Genomic DNA, 25387 nt, shown 5'->3' with positions numbered 1-25387 from the left:
TTTAAGTGGTATTTTGAGATCCTAAGAGATCTTTCACTTTTTTATTGGAAGTTAAATTCATTGGTTTATGGAAGTTTATGCATATAAGGTCCTGAGACATGAACCCTCTGCTTTTTATGTTGTTTCAGTTTCTGCAGGACATCTTAGATACACTCTTTGTGATTTTGGATGATAATACAGAGAAGTATGGCCTGTTGGTTTTCCAGTCTCTGGTAAGTCACCTTCCCGACTCTTTACTTTTATTAATTATTCCTGTCATATATTTCAGAAAATTTAAGGGAAGCAATTTATTAGAGTGAATCAGCACAAGATGTAGCTGTTTCCAATAGAAAAGGGACTAAGGAGTGTTGCCCAAGGAGGACCAAGCAACCAACCAGGCAGATCAAATTTGAAGACTCCAACATGATCAAGTCCAGACCTTGGCTTTATAGTTTCTGGATCTTCCATCTCATCACTATTGCAGTATGCCTGGCCCCTGAAATAGTGACCTCCATGAGGTCAGAAACCCAGAGAGTAATACAAGAAATCAGATGGCCCATTTTTTCACTTACAGAGTAGGTTATAACCATCATGAAAAGCAGAGACTTACCAATGCTGGTCTCTAGAGACCTGTGCAGGTCCAGAATCTGTGCAGTTGTTTCAGAACTAGAGTCTCAGAAGGTTGGTTAATGAAAATGGACAGGGATTTGAATGTTTAGTGCATTTTGCGTAATATATCCAGTCCCACGGAGAGCCACACATTCAAAGAGAGCCAGATACTCTGAGAGATGGGGAGCAGAGGTGAGAGTTGGAATGAGTACTTGCATAGTTTGCCCCTCTGGCTCTTCTTCATCCTAACTTCCCTGTCCACCAGCCCCATTTCTGAAGGGCACAGCCTTTCATAGGCTGATTTGGCTCAGAGGACAAGCTTTTTCTCCTGTCTTCTCCAAGTTTTGGGGGACACCTTATTGTTTATGCCATCTGCACACATATTGTTTTGCCTTTCCCTACCCAGCGTTATTGTGAAGGGAGAGGCTCAGAGTAAATACAGGAAGAGACTGATGAGCCTGGGTCTGAATTAGGAGGCTGGGGTGTTAGAGAAAAGACAAGACAGAAATACAGACACAGAATGGAAATCTTACATTCACTACCCGTGGGGAATGCTAGAGGAAAGCACTGACAATTTGCCATTCCTTGGAGAAGGAAGACTGTGTTTCCTGCTAGGGATAGATTTGAGGCCTCCAGTGAACCCTGGCGGCTTACTCCCGGTATCTCCCAGGTGTTCATCATCAACCTGCTCCGAGACATCAAGTATTTTCACTTTCGACCTGTGATGGACACATATATCCAGAAGCACTTTGCTGGAGCTCTGGCATACAAGTAAGTTCCATTTGGTATCATCATTAGGACTTGCGTTTGAGTAGAAATACAGGCTTTAAAAAAGTTTAACTGCAACCACCATTTAAAAAGTTCAGCTGACTTTTTAAAAACTTTATATTTGTAATTTTGATAAAATACACATAACATAAAATTGACCATCTTAACCATTTGCTGAGTGTAGTGTTCAGTGACATTAAGTACATTCACGTCATTGTACAACCATCACCAGAACTCTATCCATCTCCAAAACTCTTTTCATTTACAAAACTGAAATATTGTAATCATTAAAAATAACCCTCCAGTCTCCCCTCCCCCATCCCCTGGCACCCACCATTCTATTCTACTTTCTATCTCTATGAGTTTGACTACTCTAGGTACCTCATGTAAGTGTAATCACAGTATTTGTCCTTTTGTGAGTAGCTTGTTTTATCCAGCATAATGTCTTCAAGGCTCATCCATGTTTTAGCATGGGTCAGAATTCATTGCTTTCTAAGACTGAATAATGTTCCATTGTATATATTTACCACTTTTTTTGTTGTTTTTTTTTTTTGAGACGGAGTCTTGCTCTGTCGCCCAGGCTGGAGTGCAGTGGTGCAATCTTAGCTCACTGCAAGCTCCACCTCCCAGGTTGACGCCATTCTCCTGCCTCAGCCTCCCGAGTAGCTGGGACTGCAGGCACCCACCACCACGCCCAGCTAATTTTTTGTATTTTTAGAAGTGACGGGGTTTCACCGTGTTAGCCAGGATGGTCTCGATCTCCTGACCTTGTGATCCACCTGCCTTGGCCTCCCAAAGTGCTGGGATTATAGGTGTGATGAGCCACAGCACCTGGCCATTTACCACATTTTTAAATTCATCTATTCACCTATCTGTGGACACTTGAGTTACTTCCACCATTTGACTATTGAAAATACTGCTATAAACACTGGTGTACAAATATCTCTTCAAGACCCTGCTTTCACTTCTTTGGGATGTATACAGAGATGTGGGATGGCTGCATATAGTAATTCTATGTTTAACTTTTTGAGGAAACACCATAGTGTTTTCCACAGCGGTTGCACTGTTTTACATCCTGACAGTGCACAAGGGTTCCAGTTTCTCCACATATCACCAAGACTTGCTGTTTTCTGGGTTTTTGTTTGTTTGTTTGTTTGTTTGTTTGTTTTTCTGGCATGATCATAGTTCAGTGCAGCCTCAAACTTCCAGACTAAAGTGATCATCTTCTCTCAGCCTCCTGAGTAGCTGAGACTATAGGCACATGCTACCATGCCTGCCTAATTTTTAAGAAATTTTTTGTAGAGAAGGGGCCTCACCATGTTTCCCAGGCTGGTCTCAAACTCCTGGCCTCAAGCAATCCACCTCCTCCAGCCTCCCAATGTGTTGGGATTATGGGCATTAGCCACCACACCCAGCCTATTTTCTGGGGTTTTTTTTGTTTGTTTTTTAATTGTATTTTAAGTTCAGGGGTACATGTGCAGGTTTGTTATATAGGTAAATGTGTGTCATGGAGGTTTGTTGTATAGGTTATTTCATAACCTAGGTATTAAGCCTAGTACCCATTAGTTATTTTTCCTGATCCTCTCCATCCTCCTACCCTCCACCCTCCAATAGGCCTCAGTATGTTTTGTTCCCCTCTATGTGTCCATGCGTTCTCATTATGTAGCTCCCACTTATAAGTGAGAACATGTGGTATTTGGTTTTCTGTTGCTGTGTTAGTTTGCTAAGGATAATGGTCTCCAGCTTCATCCATGTTCCTGCAAAAGACATGATCTCATTCTTTTTTATGGCTGCGTAGTATTCCATGGTATATATGTACCACATTTTCTTTATCCAGTCTACCATTGATAGGCATTTAGCTTGACTCCATGTCTTTGCTATTGTGAACAGTGCTGCAGTGAACCTATGCACACGTGTCTTTATGATAGAACAATTTGTATTCCTTTGGGCTTATATGCAGTATTGGAATTGCTGGGTCAAATGGTAGTTCTGTTTTTATGTCTTTGAGAAATTGCCACACTGCTTTCCACAATGGTTGAACTAATTTACACTCCCATCAACAGTATATAAGCATTCATTTTTCTCTGCAACCTCACCAGCATCTGTTCTTTTTTGACATTTTAATCATAGCCATTCTGACTGGTGCAAGATGGTATCTTGTGGTTTTAATTTGCATTCTTCTGATTAGTGATGTTGAGCCTTTTTCATATGATTGTTGGCCTTTGAAAAGTCAGGTCCTTTGCCCACTTTTTTATGGGGTCTTTTGGGGTTTTTTAAAAATAAATTTAAGTTCCTTATAGTTGCTAGATCTTAGACCTTTATCAGATGCATAATTTGCAAAAATGTTCTCCAATTCTATAGGTTGTCTGCTCACTCTGTTGATAGTTTCCTTTGCTGTGCAGAAGCTCTTTAGCTTAATTGGATCTGATTTGTCAATTTTTGCTTTGTTGCAATTACTTCCGGCTTTGTTGTGAAACCTATGCCTATTCCTGTGTCAAAAATGGTATTGCCTAGGTTGTCTGCCAGGGTTTTTATAGTTTTGGGTTTCACATTTAGGTCTTCAATCTACCTTGAGTTTATTTTTGTATGTGGTGTAAGGAAGGGGTCCAGTTTCAATACTCTGCATATGGCTAGCCAGTTATTCCAGCACCATGTATTGAATAGGGAGCCCTTTTCTCCATTGCTTGTTTTTGTCAGCTTTGTCAAAGATCAGATGGTTGTAGGTATGCAGCCTTATTTCTGGGCTCGCTATTTTGTTCTGCTTGTCTATGTGTCTGGTTTTTTTTGGGGTTTTTTTGGTTTTTGTTTGTTTGTTTGTTTGTTTTTTGAGATGGAGTCTTGCTAAGTTGTCCAGGCTGGAGTGCAGTGGCACGGTCTCGGCTCACTGCAAGCTCCACCTCCCGGGTTCACACCATTCTCCTGCCTCGGCCTCCCAAGTAGCTGGGACTACAGGCACCTGCCACCATGCCTGGCTAATTTTTTGTGTTCTTGTAGAGATGGGGTTTCACCACATTAGCCATGATGGTCTCGATCACCTGACCTCATGATCCACCCACCGTGTCTGTTTTTGTACCATGCTGTTTTGGTTACTGTAGCCCTGTAGTATAGTTTGAAGTCAGGTAGCATGATGCCTCCAGCTTTGTTCTTTTTGCTTAGGATTGCCTTGGCTATTCAGGCTCTGTTTTGGTTCCATATGAATTTTAAAATAGTTTTTTTTTCTAGTTCTGTGAAGAATAACAATGGTAGTTTAATAGGAAAAGCACTGAATCTATAAATTGCTTTGGGCAGGATGGCCAGTTTAATGATGTTGATTCTTCCTATCCATGAGTGTGGAATGTTTTACCATTTGTACGTGTCATCTCTGATTTCTTTGAACAGTGTTTTATAGTTCTCCTTGTAGAGATCTTTCACCTCCTGGTTAGCTGTATTCCTAGGTATTTTGTGTGTGTTGTGGCAATTGTGAATGGGATTGCATTCCTGATTTGGCTCTTGGCTTGACTGTTGTTGGCATACAGTAATGTTAGTGATTTTTGCACGTAGATTTTGTGTCCAGAGACTTTGCTGAAATTGTTTATCAGATTAAGGAGCTTTTAGACTGAGACTGTGGGGTATTCTAGCTGTAGGATCATATTGTGTGCAAAGAGGGATAGTTTTACTTCTTGTCACCCTATTTGGATGCCTTTTATTTCTTTCTCTTGCCTGATTTCCCTGGCCAGGACTCCCAATGCTGTGTTGAATATGAGTTGTGAGAGAGCACATCCTGGTCTCATACCAGTTTTCAAGGGGAATGCTTCCAGCTTTTGCCCATTCAGTGTGTTGTTGGCTATAGGTGTATCATAGATGGCTCTTACTATTTTGAGGCATCTTCCTTGAATACCTAGTTTATTGAGAGTTTTTAACATGAAGGGATATTGAATTTTAGCAAAAGCCTTTTTTGCATCCATTGAGATAAGGGGGCTTTGTCTTTAGTTCTGTTTATGTGATGAATCGCATTTATTGATTTGCATATGTTGAACCAACCTTGTACCCCAAAGATAAAGCCTACGTTTTATTTATTTATTTATTTATTTTGAGACAGAGTCTCACTCTGTCACCTAGGCTGGAGTGGAGTGGTGCCATCTTGGCTCACTGCAACCTGCACCTCCTGGGTTCAAGCGATCCTTCTGCCTCAGCCTCCCAAGTAGCTGGGACTACAGGCACATGCCACCACGCCCGGCTGATTTTTGTGTTTTTAGTAGAGATGGGGTTTCCTCATATTGACCAGGCTGGTCTTGAACTCCTGACCTCAGTTGATCTGCCCACCTCGGCCTCCCAAAGTGCTAGGATTACAGGCCTGAGCCACTGCGCCCGGCCGATAAACCCTACTTGACCCTACTTGATTGTAGTGGAAAAGCTTTTTGATGTGCTGCTGGATTTGGTTTACCAGTATTTTGTTCAGGATTTTTGCATCAATATTCATCAAGGATATTGGGCTGTAGCTTTTTGCTGTTGTTGTGTGTCTGCCAGGTTTTGGTATCAGAATGATGCTGGCCTCATTTTTTTTTTTTTTTCTTGAGGCAGAGTCTTGCGCTTCGCCAGGCTGGAGTGCAGTGGTGCCATCTTGGCTCACTGCAACCTCCACCTCCTGGGTTCAAGTGGTTCCCCTGCCTCAGACTCCTGAGTAGCTGGGACTACAGGTGTGCACCACCATGCCTGGCTAATTTTTTTTTTTTGTATTTTAGTAGAGACAGGGTTTCACCACGTTGGCCAGGATGGTCTCGATCTCCTGACCTCGTGATCTGCCTGCCTCGACCTTCCAAAGTGCTGGGATTACAGGTATAAGCCACCACGCCCAACTGCTGGCCTCATGTTTTTGTGCATTTGGTACAATTCGGCTGTGAATCTGTCTGGTCCTGGGCTGGTGGTGGTGGTGGTGGTGGTGGTGGTGGTGATGGTAGGCTGTTACTGACTCAAGTTCAGAGTTTATTATTGGTCTGCTTGGGGATTCCATTTCTTCCTGGTTCACTCTTGGGAGAGAGTGTTTGTGTCCATGAATTTGTTTATTTCTTCTAGATTTTTTAGTTTATGTGCGTAAAGGTGTTCATAATATTCTCTTACGGTTATTTGTATTTCTGTGGGGGTCAAAGAGAATATCCCCTTTTTGATTTCTGACTGTATTTATTAGAATATTCTCTTTTTTCTTCTTTATTCGTCTAGCTAGTAGTCTATTTTATTTTTTTCAAAAAATCATCCTGGATTCATTGATCTTTTGAATGGTTTTTTGTGTTTCAATCTCCTTTAGTTCAATTCTGATTTTGGTTATTTCATGTCTTCTGATAGTTTGGGGATTGATTTGCTCTTGGTTCTCCAGTTCTTTTAGTTCTGATGTTAGGCTGTTAAATTGAGGTCTTTCTAACTTTTTGATTTGGGCATTTAGTGCTATAAATTTCCCTCTTAACACTGTCTTACCTGTGTCCCAGAGATTCTGGTATATTGCATCTTTATTTTAATTAGTTTCAAAGAACTTGTTGATTTCTGCCTTAATTTCATTATTTACCCAGAAGTTATTCAGGAGCAAGTTATTCCATTTCCATGTAATTTTATGGTTTTGAGTGAATTTCTTAGTCTTGATTTCTAATTTGATTGTGCTGTGGTCTGAGAGAGTATGATTTCGGTGATTTTGCTGAGGAGTGTTTTGTGTCCCAATTATGTGGTCAATTTTAGACTATATGCCATATGGCAATGAGACAGATGTATGTTCTGTTGCTTTTGAGTGGAGAGTTCTGTAGGATGTCTGTCAGGTCCATTTGATCTAGTGCCGGTGTAGGTCCTGAATATCTTTGTTAATTTTCTGTCTTGATGATACGTCTAATATTGTCAGTGTGGTGTTGAAGTCTCCCTCTATTATTGTGTAGGAGTCTAAGTCTCTGTGACGGCCTCTAAGAACTTGCTTTACGAATCTGGGTGCTCCTGTGTTGGGTGCATATATGCTTCAGGAGAGTTAAGTCTTCTTGTTGAACTCTTCAACATTATGTAATACCCTTCTTTGTCTTTTGTAATCTTTCTTGGTTTGAAATCTGTTTTGTCTGAAATCAGCATTGCAACCCCTACTGTTTTTCTGTTTTCCATTTGCTTGGTAGATTTTTCTCCATCCCTTTATTTTGAGCCTACTTGTGTCACTGCATGTGAGATGGGTCTCTCTGAAGACAGCATATGAATGGGTCATGGTTCTTTTTTTCTTTCTTTCTTTTTTTTTTTTTTTTTATTATACTTTAAGTTCTAGGGTACATGTGGCTAACGTGCAGGTTTGTTACATATGTATACTTGTGCCATGTTGGCGTGCTGCACCCATCAACTCATCAGCACCCATCAACTCGCCATTTACATCAGGTATAACTCCCAATGCAATCCCTCCCCCCTTCTCCCTCCCCGTGATAGGCCCCGGTGTGTGATGTTCCCCTTCCTGAGTCCAAGTGATCTCATTGTTCAGTTCCCACCTATGAGTGAGAACATGCGGTGTTTGGTTTTCTGTTCTTGCGATAGTTTGCTGAGAATGGGTCATGGTTCTTTATCCAGCTTGCCACTCTATGCCTTTTAAATGGAAAATTTTGTCCATTTATATTCAAAGTTAGTATTGATATGTGTGGATTTGATCCGGTTATGATGTTAGCTGGTTATTTTACAGACTTGTTTATGTAGTTGCTTTATATTGTCACTGGTCTGTGTACTTGTGTGTTTTTGTGGTGGCTGGTAATGGTCTTTTCTTTCCATATTTAGTGCTTCCTTCAGGAGCTCTTATAAGGCAGATCTGGTGGTAACAAATTCCCTCAACATTTGGTTGTCTGAAAAGGATCTTATTTCTCCTTCGCTTATGAAGCTTAGTTTGGTTGGAGATGAAATTATTTGTTGGAATTTCTTTTCTTTAAGAGTGTTGAATATTGGCCCCCAGTCTCTTCTTATGTGTAGGGTTTCTGCTGAGAGGTGCACTTTTAGTCTCATGGGCTTCCCTTTGTAGGTGACCTGATCCTTCTCTCTAAATGCCTTTAATACTTTTTTTCTTTCATTTTGACCTTGAAGAATCTGATGAATATGTCTCTTAGAGATGATCTTCTTGTGAAGTATTTTACTAGGGTTCTCTGCATTTCCTGAATTTGAATGTTGGCCTTTCTAGCTAGGTTGGGGAAGTCTTCATGGATGATATCCTGAAATATGTTTTCTAGGTTGGTTCCATTTTCCCCATCTATTTCAAGGACACCAGTGAGTTGTAGACTTGGTATCTTTACATAATCCCATATTCCTCAGAGGTTTTGTTCATTCATTTTCATTCTTTTTTCTCTGTTCTTGTCTGACTGTCATATTTCAGAAGGCCAGTCTTCAAGCTCTGAGATTCTTTCCCGAACTTGGTCTATTCTGCTGTTAATACTTGCAATTGCATTCTGAAATTCCTGTAGAGTGTTTTTCAGCTCTGTCAGGTCAGTTACATGCTTTTCTATACTAGCTATTTTGTTTGTCAGCTCCTGCATTGTTTTATCATGATTTTTAGCTTCCTTGGATTAACTTTCAGCATACTCCTGGTAGCTCAATGATCATCATTCCTATCCATATTCTGAATTCTATTTCTGTCATTTCAGCCCTTTCAGCCCAGTTCAGAACCCTTGCTGGAGAGGTGATGCAATCATTTGGAGGAAAGAAGGCTTTTTGAGTTGCCAGGGTCTTTGTGCTGGTTCTTTCTCGTCTTTGTGGGCTTGTCACTCTTCAATCTTTGAGGTTGCCGTCCTTTGGATGAGTTTTGGTTTTTTTTTTCCTTTTATCCTATTTGATGACCTTGAGTGTTTGATTGTGGTGTAAGGTGGATTCAGCCAGCTGGATTCATTTCTGGAACATTTTAGGGGTCAGTGCTCAACTCCTAACTCCTGGACTGTGCACTCTAACACAACTTGGAGACTTGTATTGGGCCCCAACTTTGTTCTCTGGCTCCTCAAGGTTAGGAATCCACTGTACTGGGTAGGCTGAGATGCTCCCAGACTGCTGGCCATTTCACTTTGGCTGGGTGGTGTAAGCCAAAGTATTTCATAGTGTTGTGACAGCTGGATCTATCCCCTTTCACATGTGCCAGCAGTAGTGGGTACAGCAGCTGTGGCACAGTCACCTGTGGCAGAGTGCTAGCAGGTGCTGGTGCCGGGGTACCTGCCTCCCTGCACGTGTTGACCAAGGTGGCAGAGGCAGCACAGCTGGGCAGAGCTGGGGCCCCTACCGGCAACTTTTGCACAGTCACAGTAGAGGTGGTGATGGCTCAGGGTTGGGACACTGAAGGTCTGGGTGCTTTCTCTGTGTCCTGCAAGCAGAAGTGGTCACTGAGGATAGGGGAGGATCTGCTATTCTCTGCACAGTGTTAGGGCAAGGGTGGGGCACTGGCAGGGGCAGGGCTGGCTGGCTCTGTGCCCACCAAGGCTCTATCTGCAGTGGTGGTGGGAGCAGAGGGCAGGCTGCACTCCTACATGCTAGCTCACTTTCTAATGGAAAAAGGAAAGCAAAACCTGCCAGTGCAGACACAAGCCAGTAAAGCATTGTGGAGAGTTGCCATGGGTCCTGGGGAACCTGCAGTATGGGGAGGGGGCATGCGGGCTGGTGCGTGGCATAGGGTCGCTGCAGTGGAGCTCTCCCCACCGTCAAGCATGGTCTGTGTAGAAACTATGATGTGGGGCCTGCAGGTCACCTGAGGCTGCCCTGCAAGCAGGTATGGCCAGACTTGGGCCCCAGGAGAGGCCAGCTGATCAAGGAGTGCTCAGGATAGACCAGCCCCATCTGATGAGCAAGACCGTCCTGTAGAGTTCAAGACCAACAGTTCCCCTAGGGCTGAAGTCTCCCATGGGAGCAAGTCAAGCCTAAGGGGATGGCCATCCCTGGCTGTGCACCACTACAGACACTCCCACACCAACACCCCTGGGCTCCACATCAGCTGGTTTGCTACCCCTACCACTTCTCTAAGCAGCTCTCCCTGCCAACTCAAGTATCTGTGGTAGTTGAGGGTTCTCCTTCTGTCCGGGTTCCAGAGGCCATTGGTAAGAGCAAGTTGCTCCTTAATAGTTCACTCACCTTTCCTCCAGAGCCATTGAGGGCCAGGCTGCTTTCTGGGGTTTTTTTTTGATAGTAGCCACCCTAATGGGTGTAAAGTGATATTTCTTTATGTATTTTATTTGTGTTTCCCTAATTATCTTCCTTGGAGAAATGTCTATTCAAGTCCTTCACCCATTTTTTTAAAAGAGGTTATTTGTTTTATTGTTGAGTTACAGGAGTTGTTTATATATTCTGAGTATTAACCCCTTATCAGTTATATGATTTATAAATATTTTTCCCAGTCACTTGGTTACCTTTTTACACTGTTGATTTTGTCCTTTGAGACACAGAAGTTTTTAAAATTTTGATGTAGTTCACCTTGTTTTTTGTTGTTGCCTGTGCTTTTGGTGTCATTTTCCAAGAAATCATTGCCTAATGTCATGAAGCTTTCACCTATCTTTTTTAGAGTGTTTTATAATTCTAGCCCTTACATTTAGGTCTTTGATCCATTTTGAGTTAATTTTTGTATATTGTGTAAGATAAGTGTCTGACTTCATTCTTTTTGCATGTGGATACCCAATTTCCCAGTTCCATTTATCGAAGCTGTCTTTTCCCCACTGAATGGCCTTGGCATCCTTGTCAAAAGGGTGGTACTTTGGCCCCTTGACCATATATGTGAGGCTTTATTTCTGGCCTATTTTTTTCCATTGTTTTATAAATATATCTTTATGCTAATTCAACGTTGTTTTGATTGCTGTAGCTTTGTGATGTTTTGAAATCAGGAAGTGTGAGACCGCAATTTTGTTCCTTTTTTTCAAGACGCTTTTGGTGGCCGGGCGCGGTGGCTCAAGCCTGTAATCCCAGCACTTTGGGAGGCCGAGTCGGGCGGATCACGAGGTCAGGGGATTGAGACCATCCTGGCTAACCCGGTGAAACCCCGTCTCTACCAAAAAATACAAAAAACTAGCCAGGCGAGGTGGCGGGCGCCTGTAGTCCCAGCTACTTGGGAGGGTGAGGCAGGAGAATGGCGTAAACCCGGGAGGCGGAGCTTGCAGTGAGCTGAGATCCGGCCACTGCACTCCAGCCTGGGCGACAGAGCGAGACTCTGTCTCAAAAAAAAAAAAAGATGCTTTTGGCTATTCCAGGTCACTTGTAATTCCATATTAGGATGGACTTTTTTTTTCCTTCAAAAAATACCGTTGGAATTGTGTTAGGGATTGCATTGAATCTGTAGCTCACTTTGGGTAGCATTTACATCTTTAATAACAATATTAAACCTTCTAATTCATGAATATAAGATGTATTTCCATTTATTGCTATCTTTTATTTCTGTAAGCAACATGTGTAAAACTCTTTTGTCTCCTTAAATATGTCCTAAGTATTTTATTCTTTTTGATGCTCTTGTAAATGGAATTGTTGTCTTAATTTCATTTTCAGATTGTTCATTTTTAGCATATAGAAATGTATTTTATTTTTTGTGTTGATTTTGTGTCCTGCAACTTTACTGAATTTATTTATTAGTTCTAACAGGTTTTTTGGGGGGATTCTTTAGGGTTTTCTACATATAAGATTGTATCATCTGAAAACAGAGCATTTTATTCTTCCTTTTTAATTTGAATGTCTTTTATTTCTTTTTCTTGCCTAATGTTACTGGCTAGGACTTCCAGTACTATGTTGAATAAAAATGTCAAAAACGAGCATTCTTATCTTGTTTCTGTTCTTAGATGAAAAGCTTTCAGTCTTCTACCATTATGTTTAATGTTAGCTGTGGGCTTTCAGCTGATATTTCAAACTATAGTTTGTTACATAGTTGCTATACTTTTACTTCTAGGAAATGATGGTAAAGCTGCTAAAAATGTCTTGTTTTTTCCATGAGAAACATTTGAATAGCTAAAATAGCACCCACAAAAAAATGTCAAAGAATATAAAAAGACAGTTCATAAAGGAGTTTATATAACTGGTAAACAAATGTGAGAAACACAGGTTATCTAAGACCATTAAAACAAGCCAGACATGGTGGCTCACACCTGTAATCCCAGCACTTTGGGAGGCTGAGGCAAGTGGATCAGTTGAGGCCAGGAGTTCGAGACCAGCCTGGCTAACGTGGTGAAACCCCATCTCTACTAAAAATACAAACATCAGCCAAGCATGGTCGTGCATCCTCCCCTTCCTGTAATCCCAGCTGCTTGGGAGGCTGAGACGCAAGAATTGCTTGGACCCTGGAGGCAGAGGTTACAATGAGCTGAGATCGCACCACTGCACTCCAGTCTGGTTGACAGAGCAAGTGTCTGTCTCAAAGAAAAAAATAAATAAGACCATTAAAGCAATAAGAAATCACCATTTTCCTCCTTTTTTTCTTTCTTTCTTTCTTTCTTTCTTTTTTTCTTTCTTTCTTTCTTTCTTTCATCTTTCTTTTTTTTTTTTTTTTTTTTTGAGACAGAGTCTTGTACTGTCGCCTGGGCTGGAGTGCAATGGCCTGTTCTTGGCTCACTGCAACCTCTGCCTCCTGGGTTCACATGATTCTCCTGCCTCAGCTTCCCAAGTAGCTGGGATTACAGGCACACACCACCATACCCAGATAATTTTTTGTATTTTTAGTAGAGATGGGGATTCAGTATGTTGGCCAGATTGGTCTCAAACTCCTGACCTTGTGATCCACCCACCTCAGCCTCCCAGAGTGCTGGTATCACAGGCATGAACCACCACACCCAGCCAGAAATCACCATTTTCTTATGCGAAATTAGCATAATTATTGAAAATATAAATAAAAACCCAATGGTGGCAAGGCTACGGAGTCACTGGAACTCTGATACTTTAATGTCACTTTGGAGAGTGGACTGTACTATGTGCTTTATATGCGTCATTCTATTAGTGTTTACAATAACTTTGAGATGTACCATTTCCCCATATTTTCATTGAAGAGAACGAGACACAGGGGATTAAATAACTCATTCAATGATACAAAACTAGATATTGATAGGCTCCAGAATATCCACGGCCTATACTCCTGACCTCTGTGCTCTGTTGCCATATAAATATGCAGACCTGACCCAGTAATCTCATTTCATTCAGATGACTTAGTCCTAAGGAAATAAGATAGATGGGATAGAGCAGGGGTTGTGAATAGGGACTCCTGGGACTGCATACTTTTATTCAGAGTCTACTATTTACTAGCTGGTGTCAGATGTTCTGAAAACCTAGCAATTTAAGACAAAATAAAAATATACACATCCAGTCCAGGTCTTTAGGAAAACTATTTTCTTTTTTTTTTCAGATGAGATCTTATTCTGTTGCCCAGGCTGGAGTGCAGTGGCACAGTCATGGTTCACTGCAGCCTTTACCTCCTGGGCTCAACTGATCCACCTGATTCAGCCTCCTGAGTAGCTGGGACTACAGGCATGCACCACCATGCCTGGCTAATTTTTGTATTATTTTGTAGAGATAAGGTTTCGCCATGTTGCCCAGACTTGGGTGGAAACTTTCTTGTAATCAAAAAGAAATATATGTCAGAGATAGTGGGGAAAAGTTATTTTAATTGCTGTTTAAAATGTGGCAACTCCTATGGACAAAGGGTGTTGTTTGTTCTCAGGTGACCTGAATATTCCAAAGCTATAATGGATCTGCCACTCCTTTATAGCTTATCAGCAGAATATTATTTACTATTTGCCTAATTCAGGGCTACATTTCAGTCTGCTTTACTTTTGAATTAAAGTGGGGTTTCTGGAACTGTTCTCTTTCCCAGGGAGCTCATCCGCTGTTTGAAGTGGTATATGGACTGCTCAGCAGAACTGATTCGACAGGACCACATTCAAGAAGCCATGCGGGTAATGTACTAACCTCTCCATACATGAGAGACCCACTCATGCAATTATTTGTGAGTAATCTCAATGATATAATGTGCAGGACAAATGTTGACATCGCAGTACCTGGCCTGCTTTCAGGAATTACTGTCTTGATCCACATAATTTCTCTTTCTTTACCTTGATTTTGTCCCGGAAAACCTTTATTCCTGGTAATTTTAAAGAAGGAGGGAGAGATGATATGCACATGGCTCCTGGCCATCCTCCCCTGCCTGATTTCTTACCCATAGTATCAGTCCTTTCTACCACTGGCTAAAGTATAGTAACTCCTTCTAAGCCAATGTTGGTGGCAATGTTGATTGAATTAAGATCCTCTAATAGTGTTCTGTTTTTTGGTGGTTACTAAGCATTCATTTTTTGAACTGTTTTAAGTAAAAAAAGCTGAGTGGATGCACTGTATGTGGATTTGTTCAGAAGCAGATAATCTTAAAATTGTGGCCTTAGGAAGAACCTGTGGTCTTCCATGGTCATGACCATTGTCAGCATTCCTGCTTGGACAGGTTCCCTGACAAGGCAGCCCTTTGTATTGCTGGGTAGCTCCAATTGACAGGGGACTGTTCTCATTTTGAGTTAACTCCACTGTCTGGTAACTTCTTTTCATGGCTACTGCTTCTGCAAAAAAAAAAAAAAAGCAAATTAGTTTTGCTTTATTTCTATCCTCTTTTAGTATCCCATCACCTGCACAGAGTAGTACTGGATCTGTGTTTTTGTCCTTTTCCACATGTTTAACAGGTGCAACATAATGTCTTCTCAAACATTATCAGACTGAAAGGGCAAAATTAAATCATAGATTTGCATTTACCCTGCTTCTTCTTTGCACATTCTGTAAAAATCTGAGGCTACAAAGTTCTTTTCTGTCCTCTTTCATACAAATGTCTACTGAGCAGTACCATCTGTCCTAGGGGCTGAGATGCAATGATGAATAAAATCAGCCCATCTTCTTCAAGAACATATCTGCAGTGTCCTAAGGGGAGGCACGAACACAAGTGTAGGGCAGGGTGCTGAGGCATGTGAGGAAAGGGCCTGGGTTCTCTTCTTCTCAGAACCCTAGCACCTGTCAGGTACCTAACAATCTCTGAGTGGATAAAAGTTGAGTTAAATGCAAAAAATTCTATATGAGCCTAAAAAATAATTGCTTAGGGATACTGGAGAAGGCACCACAGAAGTTGATTTCTCCTAAAAATAATTTGTTCAATCATTCAGTCAATGTTGCTTGGTACCTGCCATGCTTCAGACGTTGTACTAACCACTGGAGTTTCAGCAGGGGCCCAAACAAAAATGGCTAGGGTTTCATAGTACTTTCACTCAAGTGGGGAAAGACATACAATATACATAAAACAGATAAATACATGTATTTATCGTAATTCTAATTAATGTTGCCACCAACCTTGGCTTACAAAGTCAGTTAAAAAAAAAAAAAAAAAAAACTTGGCTGGCTGTGTCGACTCACGCCTATAATCCTAGCACTTTGGGAAGCCAAGGCAGGCAGATCACCTGAGGTCGGGAGTTCAAGACCAGCCTGGCCAACATGGTGAAACCCCATCTCTACTGAAAATACAAAAATTAACCGGGCATGGTGGCATGCACCTGTAATCCAAGCTACTCGGGAGACTGAGGCACAAGAATTGCTTGAACCTGGGAGGCGGAGGTTGCAGTGAACCAAGATCGTGCCGCTGCACTCCAGCCTGGGTGACGGAGCAAAACTCCATCTCAAGAAAAAAGAAAAATAGTTGAGTACTATGAAGTAAATAAACAAGATAATGGAACAGACTAGCTGGAAAGGGGGGTTTACTTCAGATCAAGGGTTTGGGAAACCTTCTCCAAGGAAGTAATCTCCGAGCTGAAGTCAGTGTTAAGAGTTAAGGAATGAGCACTCCAGACTGAGGAAACAGAATCTTTAAAAGCCTAGATGGGAAAGGGCTTGGGTTTTGTTTTTGTTTTTGTTTTATTATTATTATTATTATTATACTTTAAGTTCTAGAGTACGTGTGCACAACGTGCAGGTTTGTTACATATGTATACATGTGCCATGTTGGTGTGCTGCACCCATTAACTCATCATTTACATTAGATAGCATCTCCTAATGCTATCCCTCCCCCCTCCTCCCTCTCCCCTCCCTCTCTCCACGACAGGCCCCAGTGTGTGATGTTCCCCACCCTATGTCCAAGTGTTCTCATTGTTCAGTTCCCACCTATGAGTGAGAACATGCGGTATTTGGTTTTCTGTCCTTGCGATAGTTTGCTCAGAATGATGGTTTCCAGCTTCATCCATATCCCTACAAAGGACATGAACTCATCCTTTTTTATGGCTGCATAGTATTCCATGGTGTATATGTGCCACATTTTCTTAATCCAGTCTATCATTGAGGGACATTTGGGTTGATTCCAAGTCTTTGCTGTTGTGAATAGTTGTGCATTCGTCTTTATAGCAGCATGATTTATAATCCTTTGGGTATATACCCAGTAATGGGATGGCTGGGTCAAATGGTATTTCTAGTTCTAGATCCTTGAGGAATCGCCACACTGTCTTCCACAACGGTTGAGCTAGTTTACAGTCCCACGGACAGTGTAAAAGTGTTCCTATTTCCCCACATCCTCTCCAGCACCTGTTGTTTCCTGACTTTTTAATGATCGCCATTCTAACTGGTGTGAGATGGTATGTTATTGTGGTTTTGATTTGCATTTCTCTGATGGCCAGTGATGATGAGCATTTTTTCATGTCTGTTGGCTGCATAAATATCTTGTTTTGAGAAGTGTCTGTTCATATCCTTTGCCCACATTTTGATGGCGTCGTTTGATTTTTTCTTGTAAATTTGTTTAAGTTCTTTGTAGAATCTGGATACTAGCCCTTTGTCAGATGGGCAGATTGTAACAATTTTCTGCCATTCTGTAAGTTGCCTGTTCACTCTGATGAGAGTTTCTTTTGCTGTGCAGAAGCTCTTTAGTTGAATTAGATCCCATTTGTCAATTTTGGCTTTGTTGCCATTGCTTTTGGTGTTCTAGTCATGAAGTCCTTGCCCATGCCTGTGTCCTGATTGGTATTGCCTAGGTTTTCTTCTAGGGATTTTATGGTTTTAGGTCTAACATTTAAGTCTTTAATCCATCTTGAATTAATTTTTGTATAAGGTGTAAGGAAGGGATCCAGTTTCAGCTTCCTACATGTGGCTACCCAGTTTTCCCAGCACCATTTATTAAATAGGGAATCCTTTCCCCATTGCTTATTTTTGTCAGGTTTGTCAAAGGTCAGATGGTTGTAGGTGTGTGGTGTTATTTCTGAGGGTCTGTTCTCTTCCATTGGTCTATATCTCTGTTTTGGTACCAGTACCATGCTGTTTTGGTTACTGTAGCCTTGTAGTATAGTTTGAAGTGAGGTAGTGTGATGCCTCCAGCTTTGTTCTTTTTCTTAGGATTATCTTCGCAATACAGGCTCTTTTTTGGTTCCATATGAGCTTTAAAGTAGTTTTTTCCAGTTCTGTGAAGAAAGTTATTGGTAGCTTGATGAGGATGGCATTGAATCTATAAATTACCTTGGGCAGTGCAGCCATTTTCACGATATGAATTCTTCCTATCCATGAGCATGGAATACTCTTCCATTTGTTTGTGTCCTCTTTTATTTCGTTGAGCAGTGGTTTGTAGTTCTCCTTGAAGAGGTCCTTGTAAGTTGGATTCCTGGGTATTTTATTCTCTTTGAAGCAATTGTGAATGGGAGTTCACTCATGATTTGGCTCTCTGTTTGTCTGTTATTGGTGTATAAGAATGCTTGTGATTTTTGCACATTCATTTTGTATCCTGAGACTTTGCTGAAGTTGCTTATCAGCTTAAGGAGATTTTGGGCTGAGACAATGGGGTTTTCTAAATATGCAATCATGTCATCTGCAAACAGGGACAATTTGACTTCCTCTTTTCCTAATTGATTACCCTTTATTTCTTTCTCCTGCCTGATTGCCCTGGCCAGAACTTCCAACACTATGTTGAATAGGAGTGGTGAGAGAGGGCATCCCTGTCTTGTGCCAGTTTTCAAGGGTAATGTTTCCAGCTTTTACCCATTCAGTATGATATTGGCTGTGGGTTTGTCATAAACAGCTCGTATTATTTTGAGATACGTTCCATCAATACCTAGTTTATTGAGAGTTTTTAGCATGAAGAGCTGTTGAATTTTGTCAAAGGCCTTTTCTGCATCTATTGAGATAATCATGTGGTTTTTGTCTTTGGTTCTGTTTATGTGATGGATTACGTTTATTGATTTGTATGTTCAACCAGCCTTGCATCCCAGGGATGAAGCCCACTGATCATGGTGGATAAGCTTTTTGATGTGCTGCTGGATTCAGTTTACCAGTATTTTATTGAGGATTTTTGCATTGATGTTCATCAGGCATGTTGGTCTAAAATTCTCTTTTTTTGTTGGGTCTCTGCCAGAGTTTGGTATCAGGATGATGCTGGCTTCAAAAATGAGTTAGGGAGGATTCCCTCTTTTTCTATTGATTGGAATAGTTTCAGAAGGAATGGTACCAGCTCCTCCTTGTACCTCTGGTAGAATTCGGCTGTGAATCTGTCTGGTCCTGGACTTTTTTTGGTTGGTAGACTATTAATTATTGCCTCAATTTCAGAGCCTGTTATTGGTCTATTCAGGAATTCAACTTCTTCCTGGTTTAGTCTTGGGAGGGTGTATGTGTCCAGGAATTTATCCATTTCTTCTAGATTTTCTAGTTTATTTGAGTAGAGGTGTTTATAGTGTTCTCTGATGGTAGTTTGTATTTCTGTGGGGTCGGTGGTGATATCTCCATTATCATTTTTTATTGCATCTATTTGATTCTTTATTGGTGTTGCTAGCAGTCTATCAATTTTGTTGATCTTTTCAAAAAAACCAGCTCCTGGATTCATTGATTTTTTGAAGGGTTTTTGGTGTTGCTATCTCCTTCGGTTCTGATCTTAGTTATGTCTTGCCTTCTGCTAGCTTTTGAATGTGTTTGCTCTTGCTTCTCTAGTTCTTTTAATTGTGATATTAGGGTGTCAATTTTAGATCTTTCCTGCTTTCTCTTGTGGGCATTTAGTGCTATACATTTCCCTCTACACACTGCTTTAAATGTGTCCCAGAGGTTTGGGTACATTGGTCTTTGTTCTCATTGGTTTCAAAGAATATCTTTATTTCTGCCTTCATTTCATTATGTATGCAGTAGTCAGTCAGGAGCAGGTTGTTCAGTTTCCATGTAGTTGAGCGGTTTTGAGTGAGTTTCTTAATCCTGAGTTCTAGTTTGATTGCACTGTGGTCTCAGAGACAGTTTGTTATAATTTCTGTTTTTTTGTATTTGCTGAGGAGTGCTTTACTTCCAACTATGTGGTCAATTTTGGAATAAGTGTGATGTGGTGCTAAGAAGAATGTGTATTCTGTTGATTTGGGGTGGAGTGTTCTGTAGATGTCTATTAGGTCTGCTTGGTGCAGAGCTGAGTTCAAGTCCTGGATATCCTTGTTAACTTTCTGTCTCGTTGATCTGTCTAATGTTGACAATGTAGTGTTAAAAGTCTCCCATTATTATTGTGGGGGAGTCTAAATCTCTTTGTAGGTCTCTAAGGACTTGCTTTATGAATCTGGGTGCTCCTGTATTGGGTGCATATATATTTAGTATGGTTAACTCTTCTTGTTGAATTGATCCCTTTACCATTGTGTAATGGCCTTCTTTGTCTCTTTTGATCTTTGTTGGTTTAAAGTCTATTTTATCAGAGACTAGGATTGCAACCCCTGCTTTTTTTTGTTTTCCATTTGCTTGGTTGATCTTCCCCCATCCCTTTATTTTGAGCCTATGTGTGTCTCTGTATGCGAGATAGGTCTCCTGAATACAGCACACTGATGGGTCTTGACTCTTTATTCAATTTGCCAGTCTGTGTCTTACAATTGGAGCATTTAGTCCATTTACATTTAAAGTTAGTATTGTTATGTGTGAATTTGATACTGTCATTATGATGTTAGCTGGTTATTTTGCTGCTTAGTTAATGCAGTTTCTTCCTAGCATCAATGATCTTTACAATTTGGCATGTTTTTGCAGTGGCTGGTACCAGTTGTTCCTTTCCACATTTAGTGCTTCCTTCAGGAGCTCTTGTAAGGCAGGCCTGGTGGTGACAGAATCTCTCAGCATTTGTTTGTCTGTAAAGGATTTTATTTGTCCTTCACTTATGAGGCTTAGTTTGGCTGGATATGAAATTCTGGGTTGAAAATTCTTTTCTTTAAGAATGTTAAATATTGGCCCCCAGTCTCTTCTGGCTTGTAGAGTTTCTGCCAAGAGAGCTGCTGTCAGTCTGATGGGCTTCCGTTTGTGAGTAACCCAGTCTTTCTCTCTGGCTGCCCTTAACATTTTTTCCTTTATTTCAACTTTGGTGAATCTGACAATTATGTGTCTTGGAGTTTCTCTTCTTGAGGAGTATCTTTGTGGTGTTCTTTGTATTTCCTGAATTTGAATGTTGGCCTGCCCTGTTAGGTTGGGGAAGTTCTCCTGGATAATATCCTGAAGAGTGTTTTCCAGCTTGGTTCCATTCTCCCTGTCACTTTCAGGTACGTCAATCAGACATAGATTTGGTCTTTTCACATAGTCCCATATTTCTTGGAGGCTTTGTTCATTTCTTTTTACTCTTTTTTCTCTTAAACTTCTCACTTCATTTCATTCATTTGATCTTCAATCACTGATCCCCTTTCTTCCTCTTGATCGAATCGGCTAGTGAAGCTTGTCCATGTGTTATGTAGTTCTTGTGCTATGGTTTTCAGCTCTATCGGGTCATTTAACGTCTTCTCTACACTGTGTGTTCTAGTTAGCCACTCCTGGCCTCAGGTGATCCACCCACTTCCACCTTCCAAAGTCCTGGAATTACAGGGATGAGCCACTGCACCGGGCCCAAAGAGCTTGGATTTTTAAGGAACCAAAAGGCAATTGATGTGACTAAAGCAAGGGCTTTCAAATGCTAGCTTGGATGTAGAAGATGATAATAAGGGAGAACTGTGACTGTTTCTAAGGGGTCTTTGCTAAATCAGCTGAGTTGATGGCAAGGCTATTTATGGAGGTACAGAATTCTGGGAAAGATAAGGTTTGGGTAGGGAGAAGGAAGAATTCCCTTTCGGGGAGTATTTTTCTGAGGTGTTTTCATATTTGTTCTCACCATTTCACACTTGTTCTGTAATACATCCAACACTAAGGTTTTATCAGTTCATTTCCTCTTCTTTATCTGATTTCAGTTTACATGTCTCCTTCACCAAATTAGTAAGTTTCCATCTAATCCTGTTTTCCTCCTCCTTCATAGGATGCATGCTCCTGGCCTGATACTTCTCATTCCAGTATCAAAAGCCATGAACCAGGAAACTTCTTCCTTAATACTTTTGATTCAATATATCTTTCCACCCATAACCTTATCTCTTCCTTTTACCTTCAGAATCATGACCTTAAAAAAAGTTCTGTTGAAGAAGGTGAAAATAAAAAGTTCATTATTTCTTACTTGGTTTTATTGTTTGTTCACAATGTGAGAGGCATGCCGGGGTGTCGTTGTGGGTTTTAGGGTGGCTCTTCACAAGGTATTCCAAAACAACAGCACACTTTTCCATGCTGTGCTGTATCAGTTCCTTAGCAGGTAGCCACAAGGAGGAAAGAGAGGGCACGGTGGATCTTCTTGGTGATACACACATGGTAATAACTTTTAGGATCTCTTTTCTTACAGGTTTATTAACTTAAGCAAAAATGGACAGGGCAGCTGCTTGAGCCACAGTTAAGTGCTCCATTGTCTCTACACAGTAATTGGAGCACCTTTAAAGCTTGAACAAATTCCACAGGCTCCACCTCTCACCTTCTATTCCACTCCTCTGCCCTACTCTCCTTCCCCAGTTGAATCCGTCAGAGGTGGCCAGCATCACCTGGTCCTGATTAAGATGGTACTGATCCAAAAATTCAAGAGATTCAAGAGGAGTGGGGAAGAGGGAAGTCAGGTACTGACGAATGACTGGAAGTGGCTTTATTTTCCATGTCCTCATCCGGGTTTGCATGGAGACTTCTCTGACATCAGCCTTGTGCTCCTCTGCTAGTTGTCTTATATTGCGTAACCTAATAGTGGAAGGAAGCTCTCATGCCCAAAAGGTGCAAGTCACTTTGCTGTCTAGTTCTACCTCCCTGAAACTGCCGAATGTTTCATGCCACTCATTACATCTCTTGTGGTAGCTGTTTCAAACTTAAAACCAAACAAACAAAAAAGCTTTTTAAAATTAGAAGAGTAGTATGGAGCACATAATTAGATTTGCCTACCTCTCAGGTGTCCTAAAATTGCACTTTTCAAAAAAAAAAAAAAAGTAGTTTATTTTACTGTCTTTATTTCCAGTGCTCCACGTAATTACCAGTCCTTCCTGCATCTTCTGGGGCTTGGGCATATGATAGTAGGATGCTCAATAAGTTCATGTTCTTCTTCTATGCATAATACATTTTTGGTGAATCTTTCCAGGTCTTAGCGTGCTTTTCATTTTCTGTGTGACTTAACTGAGGAAGCAATCCTGGCTTTTTTAGGCTGCTCCAAGATCTATTCTATCTTTTACCTATAGGGATTCTAATCCCTACCTCTAAGGATTCCAGAGTGTCAATCCTGACCCTGTCCCTCTTTTGTCCTCTGCTGAGCCCAGCAAGCCATGTTAATCATACAAAACCAAAGTACCTAAAGGGAAAGGTCAAACCTGCTACCTAGCCATTTAGTTTGGAAAATGCACACGTTTATTTTCTTTATTTTAATAGAAAATACGTCCTATTTCAGTGACTTCAAACTGGCATGACCTAATAAATGAAGCTGGCTCAGAAGCGTATACTTTCTGCTTCATGGGCCCGAAGAGTCACCGCAATATAGACATACTGGAGCAGTGGCAGAGTCCAGCCTGCAAGGGTCTGGGTTTAACAACTGACAGATTTTTCAAGTTCTTTATAGACTAGACATTAAAAAGCTACTAGAACAGAGGGTGTAGCATTTATGGAGACGAGGCCACACACTCATTTCTTCTACAGAATCATCTGGTACAATCCCTGGATGACACATTTTCTAAACTGGCATTCCCCAGTGCCAACTGAATTTTATATGGGCCACAAAATATTAAGTTCTGCTTTTCCAAACCGTCTAACAGCTGGATAGATCATGAAAGGGAGTTTAGGAATTGTTTCCTGTTTATGTTTCAAGTACCTGACTTCTGTTTGTTTCAGCGTTGCATAAGTTTCTCTCCATTATCTCTTCCTTTTCAGTGTCTGGGAAATCTGTGTTTTTTTGTTTTTTTTGTTTTTTTAATTAGAAAACATAGTATTGGGTCTTGAATGTGTTCTCTTAAAAGGAAATTACTCTGTAAGCATGGGCCAAGCATCAGGAACTCCTCAGAATCAGATTCTGCTCCCAAACTTTTTGCAGAAGCTTCATCTTATACTATTTATGAACTGTTTATGGCAGATGTCTTTGTGGAAAGAGGGTGGATACTGGATGTATCAGGCCTATCGGCTGCTGTGCAGCCTGGGACAAGTTTTCCTCAGATTTCTGTGACCCCTGGTGAAAAAGGAGGAACTGTGTCAGGCCCCAGCTATATCTTAAAGATGTAGGAGACTCCTAAGTCTGAGGACTCCTGAGTCCTTTAGGATACTTCCTTCTTGCAGTAAACTTGAGTGTTTCTTACATCCTTGCCTTGTGACCCTTTTATTTCCAGACCTGAAAAAAAATACAAAGAAACTTATTTTTTAAACTCTGAATGTTCTTGAATTCAACTATTTCTATAACAGTTTATGGCTCCTTAATTCCAGAACCTCAGAAAACAGTTGTGAAATTATTTAATAATTCTTTCAATAAGAAGGTAGCTGCTGCTTAGTGACAATTTGGATATTTGAGAAAAAAATTTAAAAAATAAAGTGCCTATCTATCTTCATAGTTAGAACTGTCCATCACCTGATTTTGATATAGAAACTGCTGTTACTTTGCCCTTTGTTTTCTGCTATGTGAGTTCCTGACCATCTTCAACACCTCTCCATCACTTTTTCTCCCATACTTTCCAGGCCTTGGAGTACCTTTTCAAGTTCATTGTACAGTCACGGATCCTGTACTCACGAGCCACTTGTGGAATGGAAGAGGAACAATTCAGATCCAGTATCCAAGAACTTTTCCAGTCCATCCGGTTTGTGCTCAGTCTGGACAGCAGAAACTCAGAAACACTCCTTTTTACTCAGGTTCGCACACTGCAGGGAAGCTTTGCTGCTGGGTTCCTCTTTCTCAGCGGGTGGTTTCTTTGTCTTCTGGTTTTCAGAGATGAAGAAACCCTGCCAGGATCATGTGTGTTGGGTAAGGGGTGATTTATAAGGAAATACCTGATACAACAAAATGCTGCTTTTACAGCAAATCTGGCTGTGCCTCAGCTGCCAGATATAAAACAGCTCAGTGGCTTTATGTTGGAGATGAAGCACAAATTTGTTCTTGTGAACAGTCTTTAGACCAAATTTATTTAGCTACATACTACTTAGTTTTTTATGAACATCTGATTCATAGGAGATAATCAGAATGTATGGGGAATTTTATTTCCTGATTAAGCATTGTATTAACGAAAGTTGGGCACAGTGGCTCACACCTGTAATCCTAGCACTTTGGGAGGCCAAGGCAGGCGGATTGCTTGAGCTCAGAAGTTCAAGACCACCCTGGGCAACATGATGAAACCCCATATCTACTAAAAATACAAAAAATTAGCATGCACCTGTAGTCCTGGCTACTCAGGAGGCTGAGGCAGGAGAATTGCTTGAACCCAGGAGGCGGAGGTTGCCGTGAGCCAAGATTACACCACTGCACTCCAGCCTGGGCAACAGAGTGAGACTGTCTCCAAAAAGAAAAAGGAAAAAAGAAAATTTAGATTAGCTTTTGTCCATTCCAGAAGTTGAATGAAATAATTTGTAAAACAGTAGGATTAACTAGGAAGATTTGGCTAAGAATTAAGATTAAATTAGGATCAGAGGGCTGGCAAGATGGCCAAATAGGAACAGCTCTGGACTACAGCTCCCAGTGAGATCAACGCAAAAGGCGGATGATCTGCATTTCCAACTGAGGTACCTGGCTTATCTCACTGGGACTGGCTAGACAGTGGGTGCACCCATGAAGGGCAAGCAGAAG

The 25387-nt window shown here is 41.1% G+C and overlaps 1 protein-coding gene across 5 annotated transcripts in view; it reads left to right on the top strand.

Moving 5' to 3' along the window:
• Positions 1-25387, top strand: part of DOCK3 (dedicator of cytokinesis 3) — a 675444-nt gene that overhangs the window by 532533 nt on the left and 117524 nt on the right. For all 5 annotated transcript variants that reach the window (XM_073010128.1, XM_073010127.1, XM_073010126.1 and 2 more), the window contains exons 20-23: positions 129-212; positions 1259-1359; positions 14135-14216; positions 24289-24459. In XM_073010128.1, coding sequence (XP_072866229.1) covers positions 129-212; positions 1259-1359; positions 14135-14216; positions 24289-24459 — 438 coding nt within the window. The remainder of the gene's footprint in view (positions 1-128; positions 213-1258; positions 1360-14134; positions 14217-24288; positions 24460-25387) is intronic.

Source organism: Chlorocebus sabaeus, chromosome 22, assembly GCF_047675955.1.
Source record: "Chlorocebus sabaeus isolate Y175 chromosome 22, mChlSab1.0.hap1, whole genome shotgun sequence".
Classification (NCBI taxonomy): Eukaryota; Metazoa; Chordata; class Mammalia; order Primates; family Cercopithecidae; genus Chlorocebus; species Chlorocebus sabaeus.
Note: the sequence above shows the minus strand (reverse complement) of the source record. Positions and strands in the feature narration are given on the sequence as shown.